A 27,963-nucleotide genomic window follows, 5' to 3' on the forward strand; every position below is an offset into this window, starting at 1 on the left:
TGCATTTTGGAGAATAGACAGTGCAATTTGGGCATAGAGGCCCTGCTATCAATGCAGTTTGGAGAATAGACAATGCGATTTGGGCACAGAGGCCCTGCTATCAATGCAGTATGGAGAATACACAATGCAATTTGGGCATAGAGGCCCTGCTATCAATGCAGTTAGGAGAATAGACAATGCAATTTGGGCACAGAGGCCTTGCTATCAGTGCAGTTTGGAGAATAGACAATTCAATATGGGCACAGAGGCCCTGCAATCAATGCAGTTTGGAGGATAGACAATGCAATTTGGGCACAGAGGCCCCGCTATCAATGGAGTATGGAGAATACACAATGCACTTTCGGCAGAGAGGCCCTGCTAAGTTTGAGACACCTGTATAGTGTGAGAGAGGCCCATCAATTCAGTTTGGAGAATAGACAATTCAATTTGGGCACATAGGCCCTGCTATCAATGCAGTTTGAGGAATAGACAATGCAATTGGGCACAGAGGCCCTGCTATCAATGCAGTTTGGAGAATAGACAATGCAATTTGGGTACAGAGGCCCTGCTATCAATGCAGTTTCGAGAATAGACAATGCAATATGGGCACAGGGGCCCTGCTATCAATGCAGCTTGGAGAAAAGACAATGCAATATGGGCACAGAGGCCCTGCTATCAATGCAGTTTGGAGAAAAGACAATGCAATTTGGGGTGACGGGGGTGATCACATCAGTAAACATTGGTTTAGCCTAGTGGCCAGGTATTTAGGGTAGAGATGTACCTCTCCTCAACCCAAGCCACCCTACCTTACTGGTCCTTGTAGTTGCTGGTTGATGGCTGGTCACTGGCTTCCACTGCAAACACCTGCTGACATTTCCCAGAGCCGCCTCTGTTGGAGCCGCCCTTGGCCTTGGGCCCTTAGCCGAGGGCTGCACGGGCAGAGGTCTGCCCTGGGAGGACCAGTGATAAAGGTTGATGAGCCTATCAGAGCGGGGGTAGGCGGGTCAGGAGGTGGGAGGGAGGGGATAAGGAAGAGGGTTTAGAGGTGGGGAAGGACGGCAGCAGGGGGAGCGGAAGGCCTGGGGGGGGTTCTAACTTCTTAGATGGCAAATGGGAGCAGGTGCAGGGAACAGGTCGCTAGACCAATGCTGCCTAGGCCACACGGCCAATCAGGGGTGGTGGGCGGGATGGGAGGCTGGAGGGAGAGGAGAAGACCAGGAAGTGGAGCCTGGGAAGCTCGGGGGCACACGGGGGCCTGGGGGCACTTTAGTATTAAAAAACACCAGGAAAGGGGTTGCACACAGCGGACTGACTCACCTGCTCCTTGGATGGCAAATGGGAGCAGGTGCAGGGAGCGGGTCGCTAGACCAACGCTGCCTAGGCCACAGAGCCAATCAGCGGTGGTGGGCGGGATGGGAGGCGGGAGGGAGAGGAGAAGACCAGGAAGCGGAGGCTGGGAAGCTCGTGGGCACACGGGGGCCTGGGGGCACTTTAGTATTAAAAAACACCAGGAGAGGGGTCGCACAGAGCGGACTGACTCACCAGCTCCTTGGATGGCAAATGGGAGCAGGTGCAGGGAGCGGGTCGCTAGACCAACGCTGCCTAGGCCACACAGCCAATCAGGGGTGGTGGGGGGGATGGGAGGCGGGAGGGAGAGGAGAAGACCAGGAAGCGGAGGCTGGGAAGCTCAGGGGCACACGGGTGCCTGGGGCACGTTAGTATTAAAAAACACCAGGAAAGGGGTCGCACACAGCGGACTGACTCACCTGCTCCTTGGATGGCAAATGGGAGCAGGTGCAGGGAGCGGGTCGCTAGACCAACGCTCCCTAGGCCACACAGCCAATCAGGGGTGGTGAGCGGGATGGGAGGCGGGAGGGAGAGGAGAAGACCAGGAAGTGGAGGCTGGGAAGCTCGGGGGCCAACGGGGGCACTTTAATATTAAAAAACACCAGGAAAGGGGTCGCACAGAGCGGACTGACTCACCTGCTCCTTGGATGGCAAATGGGAGCAGGTGCAGGGAGCGGGTCGCTAGACCAACCCTGCCTAGGCCACACAGCCAATCAGGGGTGGTGGGTGGGATGGGAGGCAGGAGGGAGAGGAGAAGACCAGGAAGCGGAGGCTGGGAAGCTCGGGGGCACACGGGGGCCTGGGGGCACTTTAGTATTAAAAAACACCATGAAAGGGGTCGCACACAGCGGACTGACTCACCTGCTCCTTGGATGGCAAATGGGAGCAGGTGCAGGGAGTGGGTCGCTAGACCAAAGCTGCCTAGGCCACACAGCCAATCAGGGGTGGTGGGTGGGATAGGAGGCGGGAGGGAGAGGAGAAGACCAGGAAGCGGAGGCTGGGAAGCTCGGGGGCACACGGGGGCACTTTAGTATTAAGAAACACCAGGAAAGGGGTCGCACACAGTGGACTGACTCACCTGCTCCTTGGATGGCAAATAGTTGCACCTTGCTGATACATAATTACACAAGGCACTGTTCACAGGTGTTCATTGGCTGGGAACAGAGGTGGTCCCAGGCTCGGGGGGGCTTGTGGCTTATCCAATCAGATCCCAGGTCCCTAGGGGTGGACAGTGGGGGACATCAACCAATATCAGGGCTTACTCACTATAACAAATTTGAAGTAACAACTTTTTGGGAATGGCTAAACGTACCACCTGACACTACACGGCAAATAACACAGCACCTCTATATGTTTCCATATGGGACCTACCACTCAACAGCCTATCCCGAATTAAGATAGGTTTTTGAGATGGTGCCCGAGAATGACGCTAATTGTGACGTCAGATAACAAAACAGGCCTCTGAGCCAGGGTCCGTTGAGAGCTCTGTGGATTTTTTTCCATGTATGTGATCCCTGTGGCATGTTTGTCATAATAAACTGCAGTATTCTTTGCCTCTTGCGTGGATCTGGTGTTCTTGATTAGGACTAAGGGAAGGAGATAGGCCTTCGAAGGACTAGCCCCCGCAGGTCCCCAGAGTGGCTCGGCTGGACCAGGGGGACCTGCCCCTAACAGTGTCTCACAGTAGAAGTGGTGCATCACCTCTGACAATCCACATCTATATCTCTGGTTGTGAATACTGGTGCAGAACATGTGTCTTACAGTAGAAGCAGTGTATTACTTCTGACAATAAATTCCTATATAATCTGCTTGGGTCTACTGGTCGGGCAGTGTATGTTTCTCACAGGAGAATTAGTTCATCAGTTCTCAACTCTAACAATAAATGCCTGTATTCATTTATTTATTTAATGGTACTATTATAGCGTTTTTATAAAAAGTGCTTTACAGTAATGAAAACCACAGGACAATAAAAAATTGAAACAATGCCATAAAAAAGCCACCAAGAACAAAGCCTTCATTCACTTGACGCTACCAGTAAAGACCGATAGTAGTAAATAATTTTTCAAAGAACTTTTAAACTGAGCCTGGGAAGAACATGAATGAATATCAAAAGGTAAAGATTTCCAGAGCTTAGACACAAGAACCTGAAAAGAATAAAATCGTGAAGTGGCTCAAGCAGGTCCAGGGACAGACAACAGAATTTGTGATGCAGAACCAAGATTTCTAGAAGGATGATGCAAAGAGTTCAAAGAACAAAGATACGACAGTGCCACAGCACAAACACTTCAAAATACTTAACAAAGGAAATGATACTCAAAACGTTGCAGAATCGGCAGCCAATAGAGAGATGAGCAAGATAAGGTGTAGCATTAGAAGGGCAAGGATAGCAAAAGAGTCATCACCACGGAATGTAAAATGTAAATTAATTGATAAAGAGCACAGATAGGAAGACCTACATAAAGAGAACAGCAGTAGTGAAAACAAACTAAAACCATAGTTGCTTTAGTAGAAGAAAAAGTAAGTAGATGACATCTTTTTCTAATATTGAAAAGATGAAAACAACTTTAACAAATATGAGCGTGTAGTGAAAAAGGTGAATGGAAAATAATACCCACATTACGGGCCAGGAGAGTAATAGAAATCTGAAGTGGGGAAAATCATATATAAGAATGAGGGGGAATCCAAGGAGAAGCATGAAAAAAGAGAATGTATATTGTTTTTGTATTGAGACAAAGAAAATGTAAAGACATCCAAGTCGCCAATAAGCAAGCAGACAGACACTGATGAAGGAAATCATTAAAAGAGAGAAATGACACTCCAATCTGTCTATCATCAGCATAAAGATGGGGCCTTTCAAGCGTTGTCTGAAAACTCTTCTGTTCTGTTCGAATAATTCTATACTGGTCCCTGGTATCTGATCTTTTGACCGAGAGGTCCTGACTTTTTATGTTTTTCATTTTATGTCCCATTTGCGTTGCGCTGCTATACCCATGGGCCTTGTTTACAGCTTGTTACAAATAAAATAAATAAAAAGATGAACCTGGAACCCAAAGTCTTATATTAAAGACGCTAAAGTTAAACAGTAAAGAGAAGTGGGCCAAGAAGAGATCCCTGAGGAAAACCATAATGGGTAGAAACAGCGAATGAGTGGTTAAAAAGACAGGAAGAGATAGAAAGACTGATAGAAGAAAGAGTAGGATGATCATCAGTGTTGAATGCTGCACTTAGCAAAAACAAAGAGGTGATGGCTGGAAGGTTTAGACTGAATCTTAACCACTGGCATTGCTCGGGGCAACCCTCCAGACCATCGTTCTTCGCCTGCCAAGCCATTACAGAAGGGGAAAGACCATATGCAAATCAGGCTTGGCCCCACCCCAAAATGGGAAGTCCAGCCCGAACTGCTAGGTCACATCCCTTCTGCACGAGACCACAAGCATCCCCAAACATGTTTCACCATTGTTGGGGCTCATCAGTGAGGAGTAGCTTGGGTCTCTAGGCCCAGCAGGCACGGGACCCACGTCTGGGCATACCTGTCCCACTCAGGGTGACAAAGCAAAAACAAAGAGGTGATGGCTGGAAGGTTTAGACTGAATCTTAACCACTGCCATTGCTCGGGGCAACCCTCCAGACCATCGTTCTTCGCCTGCCAAGCCATTACAGAAGGGGAAAGACCATATGCAAATCAGGCTTGGCCCCACCCCAAAAGGGGAAGTCCAGCCCGAACTGCTAGGTCACATACCTTCTGCACGAGACCACAAGCATCCAGAAACATGTTTCACCCTTGTTGTGGCTCATCAGTGAGGAGTAGCTTGGGTCTCTAGGCCCAGCAGGCATGGGACACACGTCTGGGCATACCCGTCCCACTCGGGGTGACAAAGCAAAAACAAAGAGGTGATGGCTGGAAGGTTTAGACTGAATCTTAACCACTGGCATTGCTCGGGGCAACCCTCCAGACCATCGTTCTTCGCCTGCCAAGCCATTACAGAAGGGGAAAGACCATATGCAAATCCGGCTTCGCCCCACCCCAAAAGGGGAAGTCCAGCCCAAACTGCTAGGTCACATCCCTTCTGCACGAGACCACAAGCATCCCCAAACATGTTTCGCCCTTGTTGGGGCTCATCAGTGAGGAGTAGCTTGCGTCTCTAGGCCCAGCAGGCACGGGACCCACGTCTGGGCATACCCGTCCCACTCGGGGTGACAAAGCAAAAACAAAGAGGTGATGGCTGGAATGTTTAGACTCTGGGTAAGTCTCTCATAACCAGGACTAATGTCTGGCAGAGGGACTCCCAGGACCCCCTTGTTAATTTGCATTTTTAAGTAACTTTGGGTCTCACCCTAAGTTACTAGGGGAATCCAGACGTGGACCCCTTGCTCACTATTCTTAGAGAGGCACAGATCCACCCTACTGATGAGGTCCAACCAGACCGAAACACGTGTCTGGGGTTTCTGTTGGTACTCTTGTTCAGAGGAGAATTGCCTAGCATGTCGGTGCTGGACTGCTCCAGGGTAGGAAAAAGACTGATATGTTTGGGATATTTCTTCTCTGTGAAAGATAGTGAGCTAAAGACTCTGGGTAAGTCTCTCGTAACCAGGACTAATGTCTGGCAGAGGGACTCCCAGGACCCCCCTTGTTAATTTGCATTTTTAAGTAACTTTGGGTCTCACCCTAAATTACTAGGGGAATCCAGACGTGGACCCCTTGCTCACTATTCTTAGAGAGGCACAGATCCACCCTACTGATGAGGTCCAACCAGACCGAAACACGTGTCTGGGGTTTCTGTTGGCACTCTTGTTCAGAGGAGAATCGCCTAGCATTTCGGTGCTGGACTGCCCCAGGGCAGGACAAAGACTGATATGTTTGGGATATTTCTTCTCTGTGAAAGATAGTGAGCTAAAGACTCTGGGTAAGTCTCTCGTAACCAGGAATAATGTCTGGCGGAGGGACTCCCAGGACCCCCCTTGTTAGAATGTTGCACTTAGACTTAACAAAATCAAGATAGAGGACAATTTGAGATGACACGCGCTAAGATTAGAGTTGGAAACCCAATAAGAGTACAGTTTGAGTCGAGAAACCAGAACAAAACCTAAATTGTTGAGAAGGAAGACAATTATGAGTATTTAGGTAAGAAGTAAGTTGAGCAGGAACAGACCTCTAATGAAGTTTAGACAAGTAAGGGAGAATGGAGATTGGGTGAAAATTTGCAGTGTCAGAAGGATCTAGAGTTGTTTCTTTAACAAAGGAATTACATTTGAATTTTTAAAAGCTGAAGGGGAAGAACCCAAGGATAAAGAAATATTTAAAAATATAATAAGAACATGAGTCAATGCAGCAAAGACTAATTAACCAATGAAGCTGGTAAGGGATTTGAAGGGGAAACAATAGGGTAAGTCTGAGAAATCAAAGAAGTTATATCGCCTTCAGAAATGGGGGCAAAAGATGAAGAGGAAGCAGTGGAAAAACGAACTGACAGAAGAAAGGTTCTTAGATTCCGGATCAGACAAAGCACCATTATTTGGAGAAAGTCTTATTCTGTCAATTTTAGACAAAAACAATCTAGCAATGTGATCAGACGTATCTCTGCTTGGGACCGCTGGTGCAGTACAGGATTCTCACAGGAGAAGCGTTGCATCACTTCCAACAATCAATGTCTATATCTCTGCTTGGGCCTATTGGTGCCATACGTATATCTCACAGATGAAGTGGTGCATCAACTCTGATAATCAAATTCTATATCTCTGCTTGGGACTACTGGTGCAGTACATCTTGCTCACAGGAGATTATTGGTGCAGTACGTATATCTCACAGGTGAAGAGGTGCATCAACTCTGATAATCAATGTTTATATCTCTGCCTGGAACTTTTGGTGCAGTACGTGTGTCTCACAGGAGAAGTGGTGCATCACCTATGACAATTCGTGTTTTGACCTCTTCTTGGGGCTACTGGTGGTGCTGTACATCTTTCTCACAGGAAAAGCAGTTCATCACCCTCTGTATCTCTGCTCGGGACTACTGCTGCAGAATATGTGTTTCATGTGGGAAGCAGAGTATCAACTCTGACAATCAACTTCTATATCTCTTCTTGGGACTACTGGTGACTGCAATGCATGTGTCTCACAAGAAAAGCAGTGCATCACGTCTGACAACCAATGCATTTATCTCTTCTTGGGAGTATAGGAAGGTGCAGTACATCTGTTTCACAGGAGAAGGGCATATTTTAATGTGCCAGAATATCTTACTTGGCTGCAGATTATACTTTACACATTATCACAACGTACCTTTTCGTAAAACTATACCATGCTTGTCTACCTCAGCTGTGTGAAGAGGCTGCTAGTGAAATATGCACTGAACAGCTGGACTGTGCAGTCCCAACCTGCATTTGGGATATGATTGGACTACAAATCCAATCAGCCTTACTCCTAGCGAACATTGAGGGAATCACGAACGTTGCAGTTCAGTTTAATTTAGTTTATTTATTTGTAACGCGCACCAAACCCTGGCGTAACTGGGTGCTAGTTCTTAATAGAAGGTTACAGACATACTAGATGATTAAGATACAGACGTGCAAGTCGACTATTGGTTACAGGGTAGTCGAAATGCGAAATAAGTACAAGTGAGCTTGTGGGAGAGACGCCAGAGGTTACAGTTTAGGCGACAGTAACAAGCAGACAGTGTTACATAGGTAATGCAGAATAAATTAAACAAGGCACATAAGTGTTTAGCCTGTCAGTGTTTCATATCAAAGAGCCAACCCTTTACTTTGGCTCTGAAGGTCCAGAAGGATGGTTCCTTTCTGATGGTGAGAGGGAGGGAGTTCCAAGATTTAGCAGCCAGTACAGGGAAACTAGCTCCTCCAGCTCTTTTCAGTTTGAACACCCGGAATAGTGAGGCAGTGTGAGTAGATTGTTCTGGTGGGTCTGGTTGATTGGTGTTTGGAGAATTTGTCTGACAAGTTCTTGGGGCCGAGTTTGAAAGACATTTGTGGGTAATGACTAGCGTGCAGAAAGAGATTCTGTCGTGCCCTGGGAGCCAGTGGGCATCCAGTCTAAAACTGGTGATATGGTTGAATCTGGGGATGTTCGGAGCAGATCTTAGGGTGTTATTTTGTAAGACTTGAAGCCAGTTGAGGTTCCGTTCCGAGGAGCAGAGGAACAAGGTGTTACGATAATCAATCTTGGATAGTACTAGGGCTCTGGCTAGTGTGATGCAGCAGTTAGGAGATAGAAAAGATTTGCAAGCGTTAATGAGCTTGTTAGTGTTTGCAGTGGTTGAGGCGGTGGCGCTCACTTGTTTCTTGAGCGAGAGGGTTCAGTCTAAGCAGACTCCCAACGTTTTGATTTCCTTAGCATCTTTAATCGAGTTCCCATCGATGTCGAAGGATGAGTATCGGGGGTCTAGTTTGTTCACCGTTTTCAAGATCTGACGATCAGGAGCTCCGTCTTCTCCTCATTGAGGAAGAGGCTATGGTTTGCCATCCACGTCTGGATCTCCAAGTATATGTCGTTGATCAGTTTCGAGTCTTCTTCATAGCACCCAGACAGTGTGCTGAGAACTTGGGTATCATCAGTGTAATTTGTGTAGGGGACACCCAAGTTGTCAAGATGGTCGAAGAGGAGCTTAGTGAAGATATTATAAAGCGTCGGCGAGACGCAAGAGCCTTGTGGGACGCCGCATTGGATGGGGATTGGGTCAGCTGAGGCTGAGGGTGCAAAGACTCTGGTAGTTTGATTGAAGAGAAATGACTCGATCCAATTGGAAGCAACACTAGAGAAGACAGCTGCTGTAGTCAGGTGATCTGTGAGGATCTGATGATCAACAAGATCAAATGCTGCCGAGAGGTCTAACAGCAAGAGCATGGCCAAATTGCCATTATCCTTGGCCTCGTCTATTTGGATTTTGAGATCCAGGAGGGCTGTTTCTGTGCTCTGTCTTGGCCTGAAGCCGGATTGTCTGAGGCCAAGTAAGTTATTGTCCTCCAAGTGTTTCTGGATTTGTAGATATGCCACTCTATCTAGTATTTTTAAGAGGAAGGGAACAGTAGTGATGGGCCTGTAATTGGTAGGTGTATTCGGGTCCAAGTTCGTTTTTTTAAAAGAGGCATAACCCATGCTTCCTTGAGGTTGTTGGGAACTGAACTGGTTTTATGGAAGAAGTAATCAGGGTAGCAATGAACGGTGCCAGATCCTTGGCGCCTTCCTGAATGATTGTGGCCGGACAGTTATCTCCTTGGCATCTTGAGGGTTTAAGACCTTTGATAATTTTTTCAACTTCATTAGGTGCAAATGGTGTGAAGGGGAAAGGTGAGCAAGAAGGGAAATGAGAGTTTGATGAGTGGGAAGGGTTGGGGCTATTGATCAAACTGTTCTTTATATACTCGATTTTAGTTTGTAGCAGTGTAATTTTATTGGTGAGGGCTTTCTGTATTTTGGCGCACCACTCTGCATCATTCACACAGGCTTCAGTGGGTGGGGCTGGGGACTCTAATTCCCTTAGGGTGCTAAAGAGCTCCTTGGTCCTAGATTTGGCATTTAGGATTCTATTGTTGTAGGTCTCTTTTTTTGTGTTGTGAATGGCCGATTTATAAGTATAGGCAGCAGAAGTAAATAGCAACTTGTTGGTAGGGTGTGCGATTTTCTCCATGTGGATTCAGCCACCCTTTTGGCATTCCGGGGGCTCTTTAGTTCAGATGTGAACCATTTGTTCAGGTGAGCTATAGGTTTGGCTTTTTTTAACTTGATAGGGGCAATGATGTTTATAGCTGAACCAAGTGTGCTGTTAAAGAGGTCGACTAGATTATTTGAATCTAAGGGCCTCATTACACGGAAGGCGGTAATGGTTAACGGCCACCGTTCATGGTAACGGTGACCGTTAACCATTACCGCCTTACTACGAGGTCCCTTAGCGGGTTGGTGCTTTAACGCCTGCTTTTTGCAGGCGTTAAAAACCAACCCGCTAAGGGACCTCGGAGCTAATTACGGCACCGCAAAATTGCGGTGCCGTAATAAGCGCCTTCCCCATTCCCATAGAGCCCTATGGGGCAGAAATGGGAATGGGGAAGGGCAATGGCGGAAGGGGGATTTACCGCCCCTCCAACCTTGGAATGGGGCGGTTAATCCCCTTTCCGCCAAGGCGGTGCCGGTATTTTACCGACATGAGCCATGGCGCTAATAGCGCCATGGCTCACCGCCTTCTGTGTAATGAGGCCCTAGGTCTTTGTAATTAGATGGGTCCATGATGTCGTGGATCAAAGGGCGTACATTTTGTAGCGTTATGTTCTTATTGTTTCTAGAGAAGATTTGGGGTGCGATGGTAGGACTTGGGGTAGGGGGTGTATTCGCCTGAATGGAAAAGGAGATGAAGTTATGGACAGACAATGCGGTAGGTTCATTGTGGAGGATAACTAGAGCATATGAGGTCAGCCAGCCAGTCCAACGTTCGACCTTTGTTATGCGTGGGACCTGTGATACGATGAGCAAAACAAAGTTCGGATATTGAGCTTTCAAGTGCAGTAGCATTGGGGTCATTGGGGTCGTGGAGACCAAAATTGAAATCACCAAGCAAAAAAATTTGCGACCATGGTTTAGTATTGTTAGTTAATAGGTCTGTAATATATTGCTTGTAGGAGGAGATGGGACCAGGAGGTTGGTAAATGAGATGCAAGTGGATCGTTTGGGTGGCTGAGAGGGGAAGCTGAACTGAGAGTAGTTCCGCCGACGGGATGCTGGCCAAGGACTCTGAGACCCAGGGGCATTTTCGCTATGAAAGCTACTCCACCTCCTTTCCCGGAATCTCTGTCTGATCTAGTGATTGTATAACCCTCAGGGATGGCTAGGGATAGTGCTGGGCCTGCTGCCTGGTGTAACCAGGTTTCAGCAATGGCAAGGAAGTCCAGGCCGTTAGTTATAATTGAGGTCTGCAACATCAAGTGCATGGGCGACTAGGGACCGTGCATTAATGAGTTCTCCTTTGATGGATGGAAGAGGTGGTTGAAGCTCAGTCAAGGGTTGGGGATTGGATGACGGAAGGCTGGATATTGCAGTGGCCTCCGAAGCTTTTGCTAGGCAAGTGGTGGGCTTAGAGGTCAGCTGGGGGTGTTAAGTTTGGTTGCAGGAGGCCGTATAGAAGGCCTTGTGGGTGTCTTGCAATTTAGGAAGCGAGAACCTAGTCTTGAGTTTTTGACGCTCACTGGGTATAGTATCCATGGTGAAGGAGGTGAGGCAAAGAGTTGGATCCATTCTGCCGGGCTAATTAGATTATTTGGACTGCCCGTCGTGTGAATGCTAGGGGCATTAGTGGACCCTATGTGTGATGGGAGTGGTTGTAGTGAGAGAAGGAAGTAAGATGAGGTGATTGAGTTGAATAGTGGGAGGATGGTAGCCATGGTTAGGGTGACTCTGCGGAGGGAGGCCATGAGGGCGGCGATGAAACTTGGTAAGGTAGCTCAGAGCTGGGCCAGAGAACTGCTGTAGAGTATTGCAGTGTAGCTGGGAGCCTATGCTACAGCAATTGGCTTGTGTGCATAGGATAACAACAGCAAGATGGTAAGGGACGGTATTAAATAATGGGAGAGTGTGCCTGGGGCAACAGTGGCAACAAGGTAAGATGGTTCAGTATTAAGCAATAGGCTAGAATGCAAAGGGCAGCAACAACAACATTATTGGCTAGTCCACTATTGAGCAATAGGCTAAAAGCAACAAGATGGGCTAGTCCAATATTAGGCAATAGGCTAGAATGCAAAGGGCAGCAACAACAGCATTATGGGCTAGTCCACTATTGAGCAATAGGCTAAGAGCAACAAGATAGACTAGTCCAATATTAGACAATAGGCTAGAATGCAAAGGGCAGCAACAGCAGCATTATGGGCTAGTCCACTATTGAGCAATAGGCTAAGAGCAACAAGATAGGCTAGTCCAATACTAGACAATAGGCTGAAATGCAGAGGGCAGCAACAGCAGCAGGATAGGCGAGTCCAGTATTAACAATAGGCTAATATGCAAATGGTAGTGACAACAGCAGGGTAGGCTGGTCCACTATTGGGCAATAGGCTAAATGCTGAGGGCAGCAACAGCAGCAGGATAGGCTAGACTGACAGTGACAGTCCTAAACATCTGGAGAGGCACATATTGCAAACCCATAAACCATAGTATGCTGAAGAGCAGTAAAGGGATCATCTACATTTACTTTCCCCAAAATAGTCATCTTGACCAATGGGGGGTGAGGGGCAGATACACGCTTCATCTCATATAGTTTGCAAACCCATGTACATTTCAACGGTCCTTTACTGTATAGTCAGCCAGCCAATCACTTATCCTCAGTCAGCAGCTGCCGCCACCGAAGGTAGCAGCCCAGCCCGAACTGCTAGGCCAGGTCCCCTCTGCAGCATAATCAAGCATAGCAAGTAAGTGAGATCTCGAACAGGAAACTGGATGCATGGATGCGTTCTGTTCATCAGGATGAGCCTATTTAAGAATGGGATTGTATTAGCATTAATATTATTGCACGCCACTTCCTTAGATTTTCTGCTATATGATGTACAGCACCACCTCCACTTTTTATATACTAAGTATGTATGGCAAGTGGAAAGTGGATGCAAAACAAAAGGTCACATAGGTGTTCACGATAACACCCTCATCTGGTTACAGTGATGATACTTTCCATTGCCTCCATTGGCCATCTCAGGTCCTGGCCTGTTTTTCGGCTGTGTTTCAGCACTTCCATCGGTCAAAGGGGCATATTAAACAGTAAAATGGAAAGAAAACTTCAAATATGCAATTAAATGTCAATAAAAATAAATGCACTGACCTTACTTCGCTCTTCTGCTTTGGCTGCCTGCCTACAAGATGGATGCCAAATGGCAGTAGCTACAAGAGAAAGGGACAGGGCCTTAGTTATTTACCTTAATTCCGCCAAGAGACCGGATCATACATTTATACTTCCATAACCACACATACATCGTATTATCACTTTCTTTTCCTATTGGCAAGTGAGCTCAAATGCTTATATGTTTGTGATACACTTCTTGTTTTCATGTTTTTTTTCTATTTGTTTTAGAAATAAAAGTACTGTAGACATATTTAACTAAATAACTCAATGCTTTACTAATGCGCCTTAAAAGCGGTAAAGGTGTGAACATTATCCCGTTATTTTGCAACCTTTTCTCTTTCTCGAAGATTCCATTATTTCAGCTTCTTTTTTCGTGTGAAATTTAGTCTGCTATCAACACAATTGTTCTCATAACAGAGGTGCTCATGACGCAGAGTAACAGTCCCATTTGGCGGTTATTCTTCTCTTACACAGAGGAAGCCCTCGAATGCTCGAATCCTCGAAGCAGTGCTAGGTAACACAATTGTTCAGTATGGGAAGCCATTCTTTTTAGTTTGGCTACTTAGCGCCACCTATAAGCCGAAACTATTGCATAAGAGTACATATAGGGCAAAATGGCATATGAGGACGTGCACATAGCTTGCATATGTTATTTGGTTATTTGCCCACCCATTAACTGCTCATGGCCATGCTAATACTTATGGCTATTCCCTACCAGTTCTTGCTCCTTTCCGACCAAAACACCTCCTCATGGGAACTATTCAAGCTCGCTTTAATCAAGCCTTACCATCCAACTTTACAATCGAAGTACCTGCCAGTGTTTTTTTCCAAGCAGTCTTCTTAGAGTTAATGACTTAATTGGAGCAGTAAACGCTGTACTTGTGTAATAAAAATGTCTTAACCAGCTCTGCCATCAGTCACTCCATTTATAAGTACTATGCATGTCCTTCACTGAAGTCCTGTTAAAAATAAGAATTGGCAAAGCTAAAAATGTTGGCTTGTGTATAAATATTAGTCAGTTGCCAGGCACTGCTATTGGATGCCCTGCTACCATCAATAGCCAGTTAATACCACTATGGCAGTGCCTGGCAACTGCCTTTCCCATGCCTACAAAGAAGCCCAATCTTTTGGCATTGGTAATGCTTGTTTGACAGTCAGCATGTCATGTGGTTCATCAGTAGAGGCAGGTGAAATGATCGGCAACAGAAAACAAAAGGTGAATTCCACAGCAGATTTCGATCGACCCATGTGGGCAATGCCAAGAAATACACTCCAATTGCTCCTGGCTAAAGTCAATTTCATTTCACTGCTCTTGGAAAGAGTAGTTTCACCAAGAGAAGGTATTTAAACCTTTGGGAAATCTAAGATACTTCCCTGTGCCACTGCACTGAAGGTGCTGTGTGTCACAATGCAAAGATGATGCCTATGGAGTTTGTCAGATTCCAACGTCAAAAGAAGCACAGGGTCCAAATCTCAGAAAAAATACATGAGAGAGTGGGAAAAAGGTCCCACTCATGGGCGCAATTTCAGGGGGGGTGGGCAGGGGTGTTTGTCCACCCCAACTTTCATGGCACACTATTTTGTCCCCATTCATTTGGCTGGGGCACCTTTTCTTCAGATGTCATGTCCCCCCCAACATTTTCAGCACAGTTACTCCACTGGACCCACTCTCTCCAAGTTAGAAATTAAAAGTCCTAAAGTCCAGAAAAAGAGCTGGGGGTCTCAAAGGTAGAGAGGAAATAGCACATTTCTGAGAATTCACCCTAACAGGGAGTCACATACATAGAGGGAAGGCAGTAAGACTACCTGTAGATTCCTCACTTTAGAAGGTGACAAAACAATTAATGTATTCTGTTTTTTTGTACAGGGTCAGTAATTGTATTCGGCCTAAAGAATGTGAGCACACTAGTTTCACTCTGAGGCTAGCAGAATTGATATTAATTTCGACCTAGTTGAGATCTAGTAGAAAAGCCCAACTTGTAACACCTTTTTCAGTGAAAGACCAAAGATGAATTTCCAGCGCGTCTTGGAAGAGCATAATGAGAGTCTTCTGAAATATAGGTCATCTAAACTGTGATTTTTGGTAAAATATATCACAGGCTGGCCTATGTTCATTAGAGCAGTGTGCTTGTGGAATGTATGCCATTAGCATATAACAGGTCTGATACACCGCGCGCACAGGTACTAGGCAAGTCCTGGCACACGTTTTGATACAGCGGTTGCAGGTGTCAAAACGCACATCTGTTAGCGGAGAGCTTGGATTTCCTGCACCATGTAATCATCCAATCAACGTGACCGCCATTCTGCGCATGCATACCTTGCAGATACATTTCTTCTCCCTCTGCGAACATCTGGTGGCACCTCACGCATCGTGCACAGGTCGGGTGATAGTGCTTTTCTCCTGCCTGGGTAGAAATGCAACCAAGAACACGTTAGGGCACAAGTGATCACCTGCATTTCCTGGCATTGTGTTTCTAAGCATGCGCAGTCTATACATCACATTTCTGACGCAGTGTGTTGACAAATGAATGCAGCAAGCGGTTGTTTCCAAATGAGAGACATGCAGTATCTCCACGAATATTAAAGGACATTTAGGGGGGCAGTGATTTTTATTAGAAGTAGTAGAATAAGTAACAATAGTACTAATCGTAATAATATTAATAGCCATGATCAGAACGTTATTATATCTGCTTCCGGTCAGTTCGCATACTGAAGCGGTGGATACGCGTGCTTGGCCATTAATATGCGCTGCTGAACAGTACCAGGAAAAACAAATACATATTTTCTAGCGCACAACAGATAGTTCTGTATAAGTTTGCATACAACAGTCAAACTGGGACTATTTATATAAACCTTTGCCCTTCACATGAGCAAGTAACTCATTTGAAAAAGAAAGTGTGACTTGTGAGCAGGGTTGAATTGGCCCCGCGGCCTTCATCGTCCCTTCGGAAGCGGAGGCCGGTTTCTGGCCACGCCTGAGCCAGTTTGGAAGAAAAAAAAAAATGTGGAAAAAAAATATTTATTTTTTCCAATTTTGTTTTTTCTTCAAAAAGCCTTTCATCCTTTTTAGGTAGACAAATGAGTACCAACACAGGTTGGGTGATATTGTATGCATATTTGTTCTAAAAAGAAGAGCTTAAGCGTAAGTGCTATACAATAACCTATCATTTGGCCTTGGATGTCTGCTTGGATTCACAGTAATTTGACAATATGGATCTATACACACAGATATTAATAATACATATGGTGGTCCATTCTTGTATGAAATGTATATCAAATTAGTGAAATTATAACGATATATTTCGTAGTGTACTTTGGAACAATGCTATTTGATGCCACTGCCACTTCCTGTTTTGTCTAGGGGTGAAAGGTTGTGTTTCATCGCTTCCCGGGATGTCACTTTGGAGCCGGGTCAAATAGCATCACTTCCGGTGATGTCATCAGAGGTGAAGTGTCATGATGCGAGTGGTTGGACACTTTTTTGAGGCGAGCGGTGGGCCACTGTTCTTTGGGTGACCGGGCCTATTTCTTGTCCTAGTCCGACCCTGCTTGTGAGCAGGATTTTGAGATTGACAGCACGCCCATAATTGACCCGTGGAAACACAGCTGGTGACTGAGGAACTGCTGAGCAGGGTACCACCATTGGCAGTCACACAACATCTGCACTGAAACTGCACCAAGCCCTTCTGCAGGTATCTGCTAAGGCCAACCAGTCCACATGAGGGTCAACATTCTTATATCATCAACGTATGAACAGTGCAACAGGACACTAGTGAATGGTGAATTCATCTACTGTCTTTTTCCTTCAATTTTTCCATTGACCATTAATTCAGAGAGACCAGCTAAGGACATATAGCTATCATTTTCTGGTTCATACAAAATAATAAAAGACAAACATTGCATAGGTCAGTAATGGGTACATTATGAAATGAAATGACTAGCAGCCAAAAACTATCCTAACATAATGAGACAACTGTTAACCACCACCAGGTGGACAATACCAACCGGCTGTACACTCCTCCTCCCCAACCCCCGACCTCCACCCGCATTTCCAAATCCCTCTACATGATTCAATCAATGGAGTCAGTGTGTGGAAATACTTTGAAAATGTTTCACCACTATCGCTGTGAATTGTTTTTCAATACCAGTGGCTTGCCACCATATCACCCTGACTGGGCCATCAGGTGATTTTCAAAATTGGGCTAGGGTCAACCTGGCTGAATTCAGTAGGTGTGTTCTCAAACTTCCCCTATTTCCAGATATTGCATATATTGGGCATATACTATGACCCTCTTTTTCACCCAAGACCACCACCACTAACTGGTCCATTAATAGCTGGACTCGACATATCTTTTTAATCTTCGGCAGTACCACTTCATATGTGCCAAAATGCCAATCACTCGGTCAGTTTTGCCAACAGAGAGGCAGCTATATTGGGATGCTATTGTGCAAGCAATGGGTTTATAAATAGCATCAGAATCATATATTGTAACCAAATTCATTTGTTATGGTACCGCGAGAGGACCTATGGACCCTTGTTCATATGTGACCCCATGAATCCAGTTCTCGCCCTAACACCGGATCCTCCTTCCATCTGCTCATTTCCGTCACCATCTCCATGGGTCCATCCTATATGGCAGTCTGCAAAGCTTTAAAATACACCCCTTGCAAATTTCATTGGCTAGCATAGCGTGTGCTCAAGTGGGAAGCCATCTTATATCTAGAACCCCATCTGCACGTTCTAGTCCAATGTTGCAATTGGATGTAGCAGTATCCCCCCATGCGGTTCTCAAATCTTGTATCCATCTTTACACTCCTAGGATAGCAATGGGGTACCCTGATTGCAGAGCTGGTGTAGCCTCCTCGGACCACCCTGCTCCCTAGCCAGCCCGCAGAGAAGTCCAGATTGCTGGAAACCAGTGACATCAGTCCCATGTCTATCCAGTTTTCTCATGGCCTTGTAGCCCTTTTCCAGTTCTTTATTGCCTAAAAGCCTTATCACAGGGAAAGAAGACAATGCGTGTGGGGGCGAGGAAGGCTCATTCCTGTGATCTACCAGATTCACTCAACAAGCATTGGCAAATCCAATAGTTTTGGATTTTGCCAAAGGCACTGTATAAGCATCAAATGCCAATATACTCACATCTGCTGTCAAGTATTGATATTATAAGTCCAACTAAGTGCATTATTACCACGGATTCCCATCAAACCTTTACGTACACACGCTGGCGCTAGGTACTGCCACTAAAGCATTGTGTGATTGTATGTGCACTGTGTGTGCGTATGTATGCTCAGTGTGAGGGTGTTTGTGCATTATGGGAATATGTGCAGTGCGGGAGTATGTGCAGTGTGTAGATCTATGCACAGTGTGTAGGTGTATGGACAGTGTATCGGCATATGCAGAGTGTGTGGATCTGTGTACATTGTGTAGTACATACATTGAGTTGCTATGCACATTATGAGGTTGTATGAGCAGTATGTGTATGTGTGTGTGTGTGCGTGTGTGTGTGTGTGCGTGTGTGTGTGTGTGTATGTGGAGTGGGTTGGTGTGGGGTTATGGCCAGGGTCTAGGCATACGTTTAATATGTGGGCATATGCTATGTGCAGGATGAGTGTGTAAACATTGTATACCTATAGTATGTATTGCACTGTGTGGGTGAATGCACAATATGTGGGTGCCCTTGTATTGTGTGCTTTATGCACAGTGTGTGGATGTGTGCAGCATGTGAAGGTGTATGTGCATTTTCTGGATACAAATGCATTGCTTGGTTGTATGTTTTGTGTAGGTATGTGTGATTCTGGAAATGCATTGGACGGAATTGGCCTCCATGTCATCGTCCTGTACTCATTTGTGATGTGTTGCATGTTATAGTAATGTTTATTTGTAAAGCGCCTATGCACAGGCAAGTGGATCAAAGCACTCACGGAGGATGGGAACATGGGGAACAATCGACAGTCGTTCAGAGCCCTTGAAATTCTGAAGCAATAATAGTCTGCACAGGCAAAGTAAGTGCATATGATACAATTAACATTTGAGACAAAAGCAAATAAATCTGATGACAATTCTGCAGTTTTCCAAGTGCAATTAAGGAGTGAAGACAGGGGGGAACAGAGAGACGATCTTCGGGCAAAGTGCATTCGGAACACACAAGTGCACAGACGGTTATAGAGATGGGGAGGTGGAGATGGGGAAGGACAAGTACTAGGGGTCCAAGTGTATCCAGTGCAGAGAAAGCTACTCTCTTGGGTCATTGCTCAAGTGCAGTGATGGTGAGGTGGCCAGTCAGCAAACTGTACGGACAAAGGAGGGAGAGAGGAAAAGAGCAGAGGGATAGGTTAACAGGATAGAGGGAGAGAGAAGGAGGAGGACAAGATGGAAGTCTTGAGGAGTTTCCGGAACTTAACGAGATCAGGCTCAAGGATGAGGGCAGCAGGGAGGCTATTCCAGAGGGAGACCCCTGCTAAGGATAAAGATCTCCCTCCAAATCTCTGCTTGGAGGACCGGCTCACTCGCAGAAGGTTGGAGGCAGATGAACGGAGGGCTCGGGAGGGACAGTATTTAGGTAGGCATTGTTGCAGGCAGGTAGGTCCCAGGCCCCAGAAAGCCTTGTGGACAATGCAAAGGGTCTTGAACTTGATGCTTGCATCCACAGGGAGCCAGTAACGGGATTTCAGCGCCAGAGTTATGCGGTCCCTGGGCTTGAGGCCAAGGATAAGTCTTGCGGTTTTGTTCTGGATGAGTTTCAGAGGGCGCAAAGCAGAAGCAGGGAGTTTGAGGAAGAGGCTGTTGCAGTAGTCCATCCTGGAGAGAACCAGGGATCTGGAGACAGTGAGCAGCGGGGGGGAAAGTGAGAAAAAGTAGAGTACCTCTGATGAGATGTAGCTGATAGTTGGGACTTTTTGGAGTTTTCCGAAATGTGAGAGGAGAATGAGAGAGTGGATTCGAAGAAGACCCCAAGGTTTGTAGCCTCGCAGGTGGGTGCGGGCGCAGGGCCAAGTGAGGCCGGCCATAGTGAACGTGGGAAAGCAGGAGCAGGGGTCCCAATGCGAAATATCTCAGGCTTACTGGTGTTGAGGCAGACGTTGTTTGCAGCACACCATGACTGAATAGCAGACAGGCAGTCATATATGAGCGAGGAGGAGGAGGCAGCTGAGGGTAGCCAGAAAGATAGTTGCGTGTCATCAGCATACCACTGGAAGTTGGAGGTGAAAGTGCCAATCACATGTGCCAAGGCAGCCATGTAGATGTTGAAGAACTAGGGGGATAGTTTAGATCCCTGGGGAACACCACAGGTTGAGAGAGTGATAATCGAGAGAAAGGCTCCAAGTTCCACTTGGGATGGGCGGTCGGAGAGAAAGGAGGTTAACCACGCCAGAGACATACCTTTGATTGCCAGGATGTCACAGAGACGTGTGATCAGGGTGTTGTGGTTAACCATGTCAAAGGCAGAGGAGAGATCAGGGAGAATGAGGACAGAGGGAGTGTTCATGTCAAGATTTGGGATAAGGTCTTCACGGGTGTTCAGAAGAGCAGTTTTCGTGCCTCTGGATGCTCTAAAGCCAGACTGATGGTTGTGGAAGCAACCAATAGATTCATTGTGGAGGGTCAGCTGAGAGATAGCCAACTTCTCCAGGAGTTTGCACAGGAAAGGTGTGATAGAGATAAGGTGGTAGTTTGCCAGAATGCAGGGGTTAGCAGAGGATTTCTTGAGCAGAGGGTGCACCAGGGAGTGCTTAAGAGCAGGTGAGAAAACTCCAGTGGAAAAGGAGAGATTGCAGCGATCAGCCAAGGCTGGGGCGTGGGAGGCAATGTTGTCCTTAATGGTTTTGGAGGAGCAGGGGTCTACCTGTTTAGGTGAAGCCTTCATAGACTGGACTTGTCTGGCGACTTCATCAGGCGTGACGGATGAGATAGAAGAGAGGGGAAGTGGACAGGGGTTAAGGGGGTCCAAGGGAGGCTCCAGTGTTGGTGTATGATGTGGTGTGGAAGGGAGGGAGTAAAGGATGTCTTGGGTTTTTGTGATGAAGTGTGCAGCCTGGGCTGAGCAAAGGTCCTGGGTGGGTGTGACAGAGGAAGAGGCTACTGCAGGTTTGGCTAGTTCCTTACAGACCTTGAAAAGTTTGGCCGTGTTACTTGATGCCGCGGAGATGCAGGCTTGAATAAAGACTCTTTTCAGGGAGCGGATGCAGAGTCGATATTGCCTTTGAAGGAGGCAGCAGGCAAGATTATCAGAAGGTCCGCCGACGAATTCCATTCCTGCTCAGCTGCCGACACTTGAGTTTAAGGGCATCCAGATCAGAGTCGTACCAAGAGTTGCTCTTTTTGGAAGGCTTCAGTCGGACCCTCATGACAGGGGCAATAGTATCAAGAGTGTTGGAGATAGAGAGATTGAGCTTAACGAGGGCTGTGTCAGGGTGGGAGTCAGCCGGAATTGGAGGAGGGGAGCAGGTGGAAACAACGGCAGCCACTGTCACTTTTTTCATGGGTCTGGTGACTTTGAAGCTGAGTGGCTGTGCCGGTTGTGCCGCTGCAAGAGGAGAGGAGAGCTTCAGATGTATTGAGAGAAGAAAGTGGTCAGTCCAAGAGAGAGAAGTAGTGAGAGGGATAGAGAGAGGGATGTCACAAGAGATGAGAGCATCCAAAGTGTGGCTCGTGGTGTGCGTGGAGCCAAAGGGTAGGATAGAAAGCGTGAGAGAGTCGCATAGGTTGCAGAAAGGTCCTGAGGAGGCTGTAGAGTTCAGATGGATGTTGAGATCCCCTATCAGGAGGAGTTGAGAGAAGGAGGAAAGTAGGGAGGATGGCCAGGTCAGCTCATTCTGAGGCAAAGAGAGTGGACTGTCCTGGTGGCCGATAGGAGGTGGCCAAAATGAGAGAAGATTTCATAGAGTGTGAAAGCCTTCAGACTAGGCACTCGAAGGAGAGGAGGAAGTAGACAGAGCAGGCAGGGGAGTCAAAGAGAAGAAGGTTGGGTTGAGGACCCTGAACCATGATGGTCCCATTGAAATAGACATTAATGATGACTTCGGAAATGGTGAAGAGGTCAAGCAGCAACTCCCAGCGAGTGCCACAATTAATGGGAGAAGAGGCGATAGGAGAGAGAAAGCCGTAAGTCCGTCGTTCACGTATGTTGACCAAGAAAAGGATGTCAGTGAGAGTCTCTCTGGCGGAAGACGTTACATAGGTGTCTGCAATAGGATGGCCTGGGTTGGAGTCCAGTATGTCCTTCTTAAGTTCCTTCCTGCCAGATTTACTGATAGGAGAAGGATAGGACATAGCAAAGCAGTTAGAGAAGATAGGAGCAATACATAGCGACATAGCAAGCTGCAGAGGTGAGGGGGGCCCAAGAGGGGGCACAAGGGATGGTGGTGTGCAAGGGAAGGGAGGGAGACAGAGGGTAGTGCACACAGGTAAATTCAAATTTTAGCAGGGCCGAATGAAAACACAATGCAGCCACTGGGCAAAGCTAAGTTCAATTTTTAGCAGAACAGAATGAAAACACAATGCAGCCACTGGGCACAGCTAAGTTCAATTTTTAGCAGGACAGAATGAAAACACAATGCAACCACTTGGCACGGCTAAGTTCACATTTTTACCAGGACAGAATTAAAACATAATGCAGTCACTAGTCACAGCTAAGTACAATTTTTCAGAAGGTATTGAGAGTAGGAGTCCAGGTGAGACGGAGTGTGGGTGGGATAGACAGAGGAGTGGAGGTAGAGGATCAGTGTTTCAGTTGAGAGAACTAACCTTCAAAGGAGTGATAAATGTCCCGTTGATTTCAGTGGGCTCGGAAGGAGTGCAAGTTCTCCTCAGCCTCCACATGCTCATGTGGGGGGTAGAGGAGGACCCTCAGACCCAGTCAGGCAGCGGACAGGGAGCAGACAGGGCCTTAGATGTGGGCCTTTGAAGAGGGGGCCGGCTAAATCCTGCCGATGCCCCAATAGGCCAAATGAAACCGGGAGCAGCCAATCAGTCGGAGGGGAGGAGGGAGAAGAGGCACTCAGAGAGCCTTCTAGGTGAGGGCAAAGGCAGCGCCCATCTTGAAAATGCTGCGTGTTGCACGGAAACAAAGGGCACACGGGCATCTAGATTCTGAGAAGCCCACACAACCACGCTGCAGACAAGCCCCCAGTGTTCTGAGGCAGTGAATAATGCTGTATAATGCCCCTTCGTGATTGACGGTAATAGTTCACAAATTAGAAGTCATTTTCAATTATTTTGCATTTGCAATCTAATTTTCTTTGTCAATTACGGCTTACTGCACATGGAATGGAAGCGAAGTAATCAGTAGAATGAAGGCACCAGGGATGGACTGCAGCTTCCAATGAGTTGTTAAGACAGAGTCCAAGTAGTCCTGGCTCCGAGAAGTGAAGAAGAAAGCAAACCTGGTCTATGCTGTTTTCTGCACAGGAGTCTAGGTGGGACTCCTGGCAGTGCAGCTCCTCCACTTTGTGGTTGTGGTGACCAGAGACCCTTGGCATACCCTTATGGCACCCATGGTTGGGGTACAACCCTTTACCCCTAGTGTATGTTTTCGGGCACCTGTGTGTGGCACACAGAGCAGGGTATGGGCTGGTGGCAGCTCCATGCTGAATTTGACAGCTGCTCTGAGTATCTTCCATTTTAGGATACCCCGGCCCTGCCATAGGAATCAGTGAATTCCTGATAGGAGGCAAGATGGCCACTCGGGTCTTCTGCTTTCTATTGCCTGTTACCTTGTTTTCCCAAAGTCCTGGGAAGCCCTGATTCTGTTGATTCCCCTGACTGGCTGTTGGGTGGAAGAAACATATATGGTATTGTGGGGAAGTCAAGACTAGTTGGAGCCTTCCCAGTGACTGTATGTTGTGGGTACACCCTTGGGGTGGGACCTGTGTGAATAGAGTGTGTGACCAATATGCATTCTATGTTATGCGTATCTGGTTTCTGTGTGTGTGACACAAAGAACGAGACAGCTCTGCCTGAAACTGGCATGAATGCACCGTGGTGTGCTGAAAGGCTGGGTGCTTGCCCCAATACACATTCCTTGTTATGGGTGTCTGGGTGGAAGTGAATAGCCTGAATGCCTGTGAGCATGATTGGCTGCCTGCCTGAATGCCCTTCTGTCTGATTGGCTGACTGAGCTTGGCTCAGCACAATGAATGAGGGACAGATGTGTATATCTGGGGGTCTCCCACTTCCCAATTTGTTCAGAAGCTGAAGTCGAAACTTGAAGCTACTTATCCTTGAAGCCCAGCTGGAAGAAGAAGAATTACTGCTGCTTTGCTTTGACGAAATCCGAAAGCTGTTGAGTCTGTCAAGGACTGATCTGAGAGATGACCTGGCTAGGAGACCTCTTCCCGAGCTATGAGGGAACATTGTGCAGAAGCTGACCTTCATCGAGATACCCTGGAAGCCAGTCCGTAAGGCTGTCGACTGGAGAAGGGGTTCACTGAGAATCTTGAAGTGAAGCACCAGGACATCGAGGCTGTTGAAGTACATTGCCATTGATCGGGGTTCGGAAGATTTCCGTAACCGCTGGATGCCAGTCGAATCATGTTGCGCAGACTAGGGCACAGCTAGACGGCGTGCTGCACGACAACCGGAGACGCAACGCTCCACCTTTGCCTAAGAACATTGAAAGAAGGGCTCCCTTGCCATCACCGTCGACCGCATTGTCCCGGCGGAGAAAGTCGAGGTTGTCAATGACTGAGAACAGTCAGCTGGTGGCATTTCCCACCACCCGAAGTCCACAAAGACACCGACAAGTGAAGATCCGAAATCCAGCCCGTGGTCAAGTCCTGATCGCCAAAGCTATCCCGGCACCCACTGTTGGGCCTACATTCATCACTGCATCTTCTTTGCTGCACCAAACTCTTTGCATCAAGGTGGACAGAGGCCTCATCTTCACAGGACTTCCACGATCGATCATTGAAGAGCACAGTGAAGGTCGAAGCTGCCGTCTCGAAGCAAGTGGTCACTTTTCTTCGAGAAATGTCGACGCCCTGTGGCTCCTGCTTTAAAGGGAGTCCACTCTCGAGGGATCCGTCGATGAACCGTTGAAGAAACTCAGGTACATTGGGGTAGTTGACCATTTTCCCAGGAAACAAGACTATTTAAACATTAAGGGACTGGGCTTGTTAATACACTTTATTACAGGTTTCCCAGGTGGGGGATCCTCACTCAAAATTGTGTCCTAGGAGCTAAAGTAGCATTCTGTCATTGTTTAACCTAACTTGCCTTCCTTCCTATGCTCTATGCTCATACGCATTGCTGTATGATTTGTATGCCATTATAACTGTCAGCAGTTGATGCATTTTAAAGGAGTCAATAGCTCAGTGTGGTACCACATAGACATTGTATATATTTTCCATATTATAATTGCCAGAGTACAAAGTGTGTAATTATTTGATGTATATACCATGTTCCTTATTTAAATATAGAGAACTGTGTTAGCACATAACATAGTGTGTGGACATTCCTTTGTGAGGGTTTGGGGACTACACTGTACTTAAGAAATTAAGAGCCAGCCCGCATCACCTTCTGAGAGCTTAAGCCTTGGTTGCTCGTCAATTGCTACCACAATAGAGAACCTTGGCTGGGTGCTGTGTACTTCTACTCGGCCATATAGAAGGCAGGAGTACAGATAACCCCTCTCCAGTGCTTACAGTTTGTATTTGTGCAATTGGAGAGTGCTTATGTGCAGTGTGAGGATGTGTGTGATTTTGTGACTAGTGTGTTGGCAAGTTTGCAGTGTGTGGGCTTATATGTAGAATGAGGGTTTGGATAGTATTGGTGCATGTCAGTGATCGAAGTGAGTGGGAGTGGCTCTACGTTTTTAAATTACCTTTTACTGCTCCTATACTTCTATTTTAAAAAGAAACCGTTCCGGAAAGGTTTCGTTTTAAAATAAATATGTAAGAAGAAGTTGAAACTTGCACTTTCAGTGCACTGCACTGATCGTTCCCTTTAACAGCAGGTGCAAGTGTTTGGGGGTGTGTATTGTGTGTGGGAGGGGACATGGTGATGGGGTTTGCGGGGAGTGGGTGCAGGCCAGAAGCGAACATAGTTCCACTACTTCTTTTCGTACACTTCACCAACTGGTGCATGTTCATTGTATTTTATATGCAATGCGGGAGTGTGTGAAAAGTGAAGGTACGTTTGTACAGGGTGAGTGTATATGTGCAGGGACAATGTTTTTATCTTTCAAAGTAATTGCATTCTTTGGATTTCTTGCTTTATAAAGTAAATTATGTGGATGCAGATCAGTGATTTGGACAGATATGGCAAAGGTCTGAAATGCTTCACTGTTCAGTTGCTTCTGGGAGAATTAATCGCAGAATTGCACTTCTATTAGATTGATTGCAATCTCCATCAGTGCGGCCAAAACAAACAATTGGAAAGGATAACACGCCCACAATCTTGAACACTGAATTACACAGTACTTTCTGGAATGATAGGTGTCTTCTTTTAAATGTATCATCATAAAGTTAAATGTCAGCACACATTTCTAGCAGTGGCAGTTGAAGGCGTGAAGCGCCTGGTTATTGAACAAGAGTATGTCCCCCGCATGGCAGGTACATGATGAGTTAAGTGTGTGACCCTTTGTGTAGATATTGGCCATAGAAGCCGGGTGTAGGCCAGGAGGAGCCAAACATTTGTCTGGGTGTACAGGGACAACAGTTGGCATAAGACATGAGTCGCCTATGCCACTACTCAAACTCTCCAGGGGGGCAGCAGCCCCGCCTAGAACATAGATTACGTCGTTGACGGCTCTGAAAAGCACTCCCGCTAGCAACTAGCATTAGGGTCATCCAAATGTCTTAAGACAGCTCTACACATTTGAAAGGTAGATTCTTGTCGATTATGAATGACAGCAACTTGACTTAAATTAGCATTTATATTTACTAAGAGCTGAAGGGGATTTTTGCATCTGAAAGCCACCACACAGCTGTAGTTGACTACTGGTTGTTTTCTGAAGACAATCAACCAGTGTCAGAAAATAAACTCTTTTCCTCTTTCTAAATCGTCTTATTTATTCTTTTACATTCTGTTAATTGTATACATCCACCCAGAGGGCGAATATTAAGCTGCACTCATACTTACCCATTTATATAAGGAGTCATATATTTGCCAGGTCATTTTACTATATATATATATATATATATATATCAAAATGTGATCAGTCAAGGGCTTGGTTCAAATGTCATCTTCACCACTTAGCTTATCTGCCAACATTTTGAGTCTGTTTAAGTAATTCCGTTTATAGTGAGCACTTTCAAAAAATGCCAAAATAATAGTTTTAACAAACTATGCTTTTGCTCCATTTATAATAATTATGGTGAGCAAACATAAGCACATTATAAAATAAGTTGCTTCTTGTTTTTTTTCTCCAGTCATGGAATTATCTTCCCATGATGCACTAGACTATCCAAGCCACATGTCACTCCCTGTGAGGTCACTTCCTGTATTGTCCTTTCCAGCAATGTCAATAAATATGCAAATTAAGGGGGCCCTCCATGTTTTTCGGTGCACAGGTCCCGGCAACACTAAATCCGCCCTTGAGGGTACTTCTCTGGCTGGAGGGAGTGGTTGTTGTGATGCTCCTAGAAGGATTTTCTGAGTTTCGGTGTCAACCTCTAGCAAGAAATAATCCACTTTCAGGTCTCAGCAAGGTGAGTGCACACTTTAATACACATTACCTCCTTCATCAACAATGAAGAAGAAAGAACACTGGCTGTGAACCGGTTTAGGGCACCTGGTCTTGCAGAGATGAGAAGCAGCAATCCTCAGGGAGGTTATTGGCCGGATTACATTTACTTCTTGCTGGTCCTGTCCCAA

At 46.4% G+C, this 27,963-nt stretch overlaps 1 protein-coding gene across 12 annotated transcripts in view; it reads right to left on the reverse strand.

The window, feature by feature from the left end:
• The window catches only part of ABLIM2 (actin binding LIM protein family member 2), a 1,607,463-nt gene that overhangs the window by 553,277 nt on the left and 1,026,223 nt on the right, over positions 1 to 27,963 (reverse strand). For all 12 annotated transcript variants that reach the window (XM_069632024.1, XM_069632014.1, XM_069632022.1 and 9 more), the window contains exons 7-8: positions 15,463 to 15,550; positions 13,125 to 13,183 (exon numbers count right to left, since the gene is read on the reverse strand). In XM_069632024.1, the coding sequence (XP_069488125.1) occupies positions 13,125 to 13,183; positions 15,463 to 15,550 (147 nt within the window). The remainder of the gene's footprint in view (positions 1 to 13,124; positions 13,184 to 15,462; positions 15,551 to 27,963) is intronic.

Source organism: Ambystoma mexicanum, chromosome 6q (assembly GCF_040938575.1).
Source record: "Ambystoma mexicanum isolate Mex_15411 chromosome 6q, UKY_AmexF1_1, whole genome shotgun sequence".
NCBI classification, from domain to species: domain Eukaryota; kingdom Metazoa; phylum Chordata; class Amphibia; order Caudata; family Ambystomatidae; genus Ambystoma; species Ambystoma mexicanum.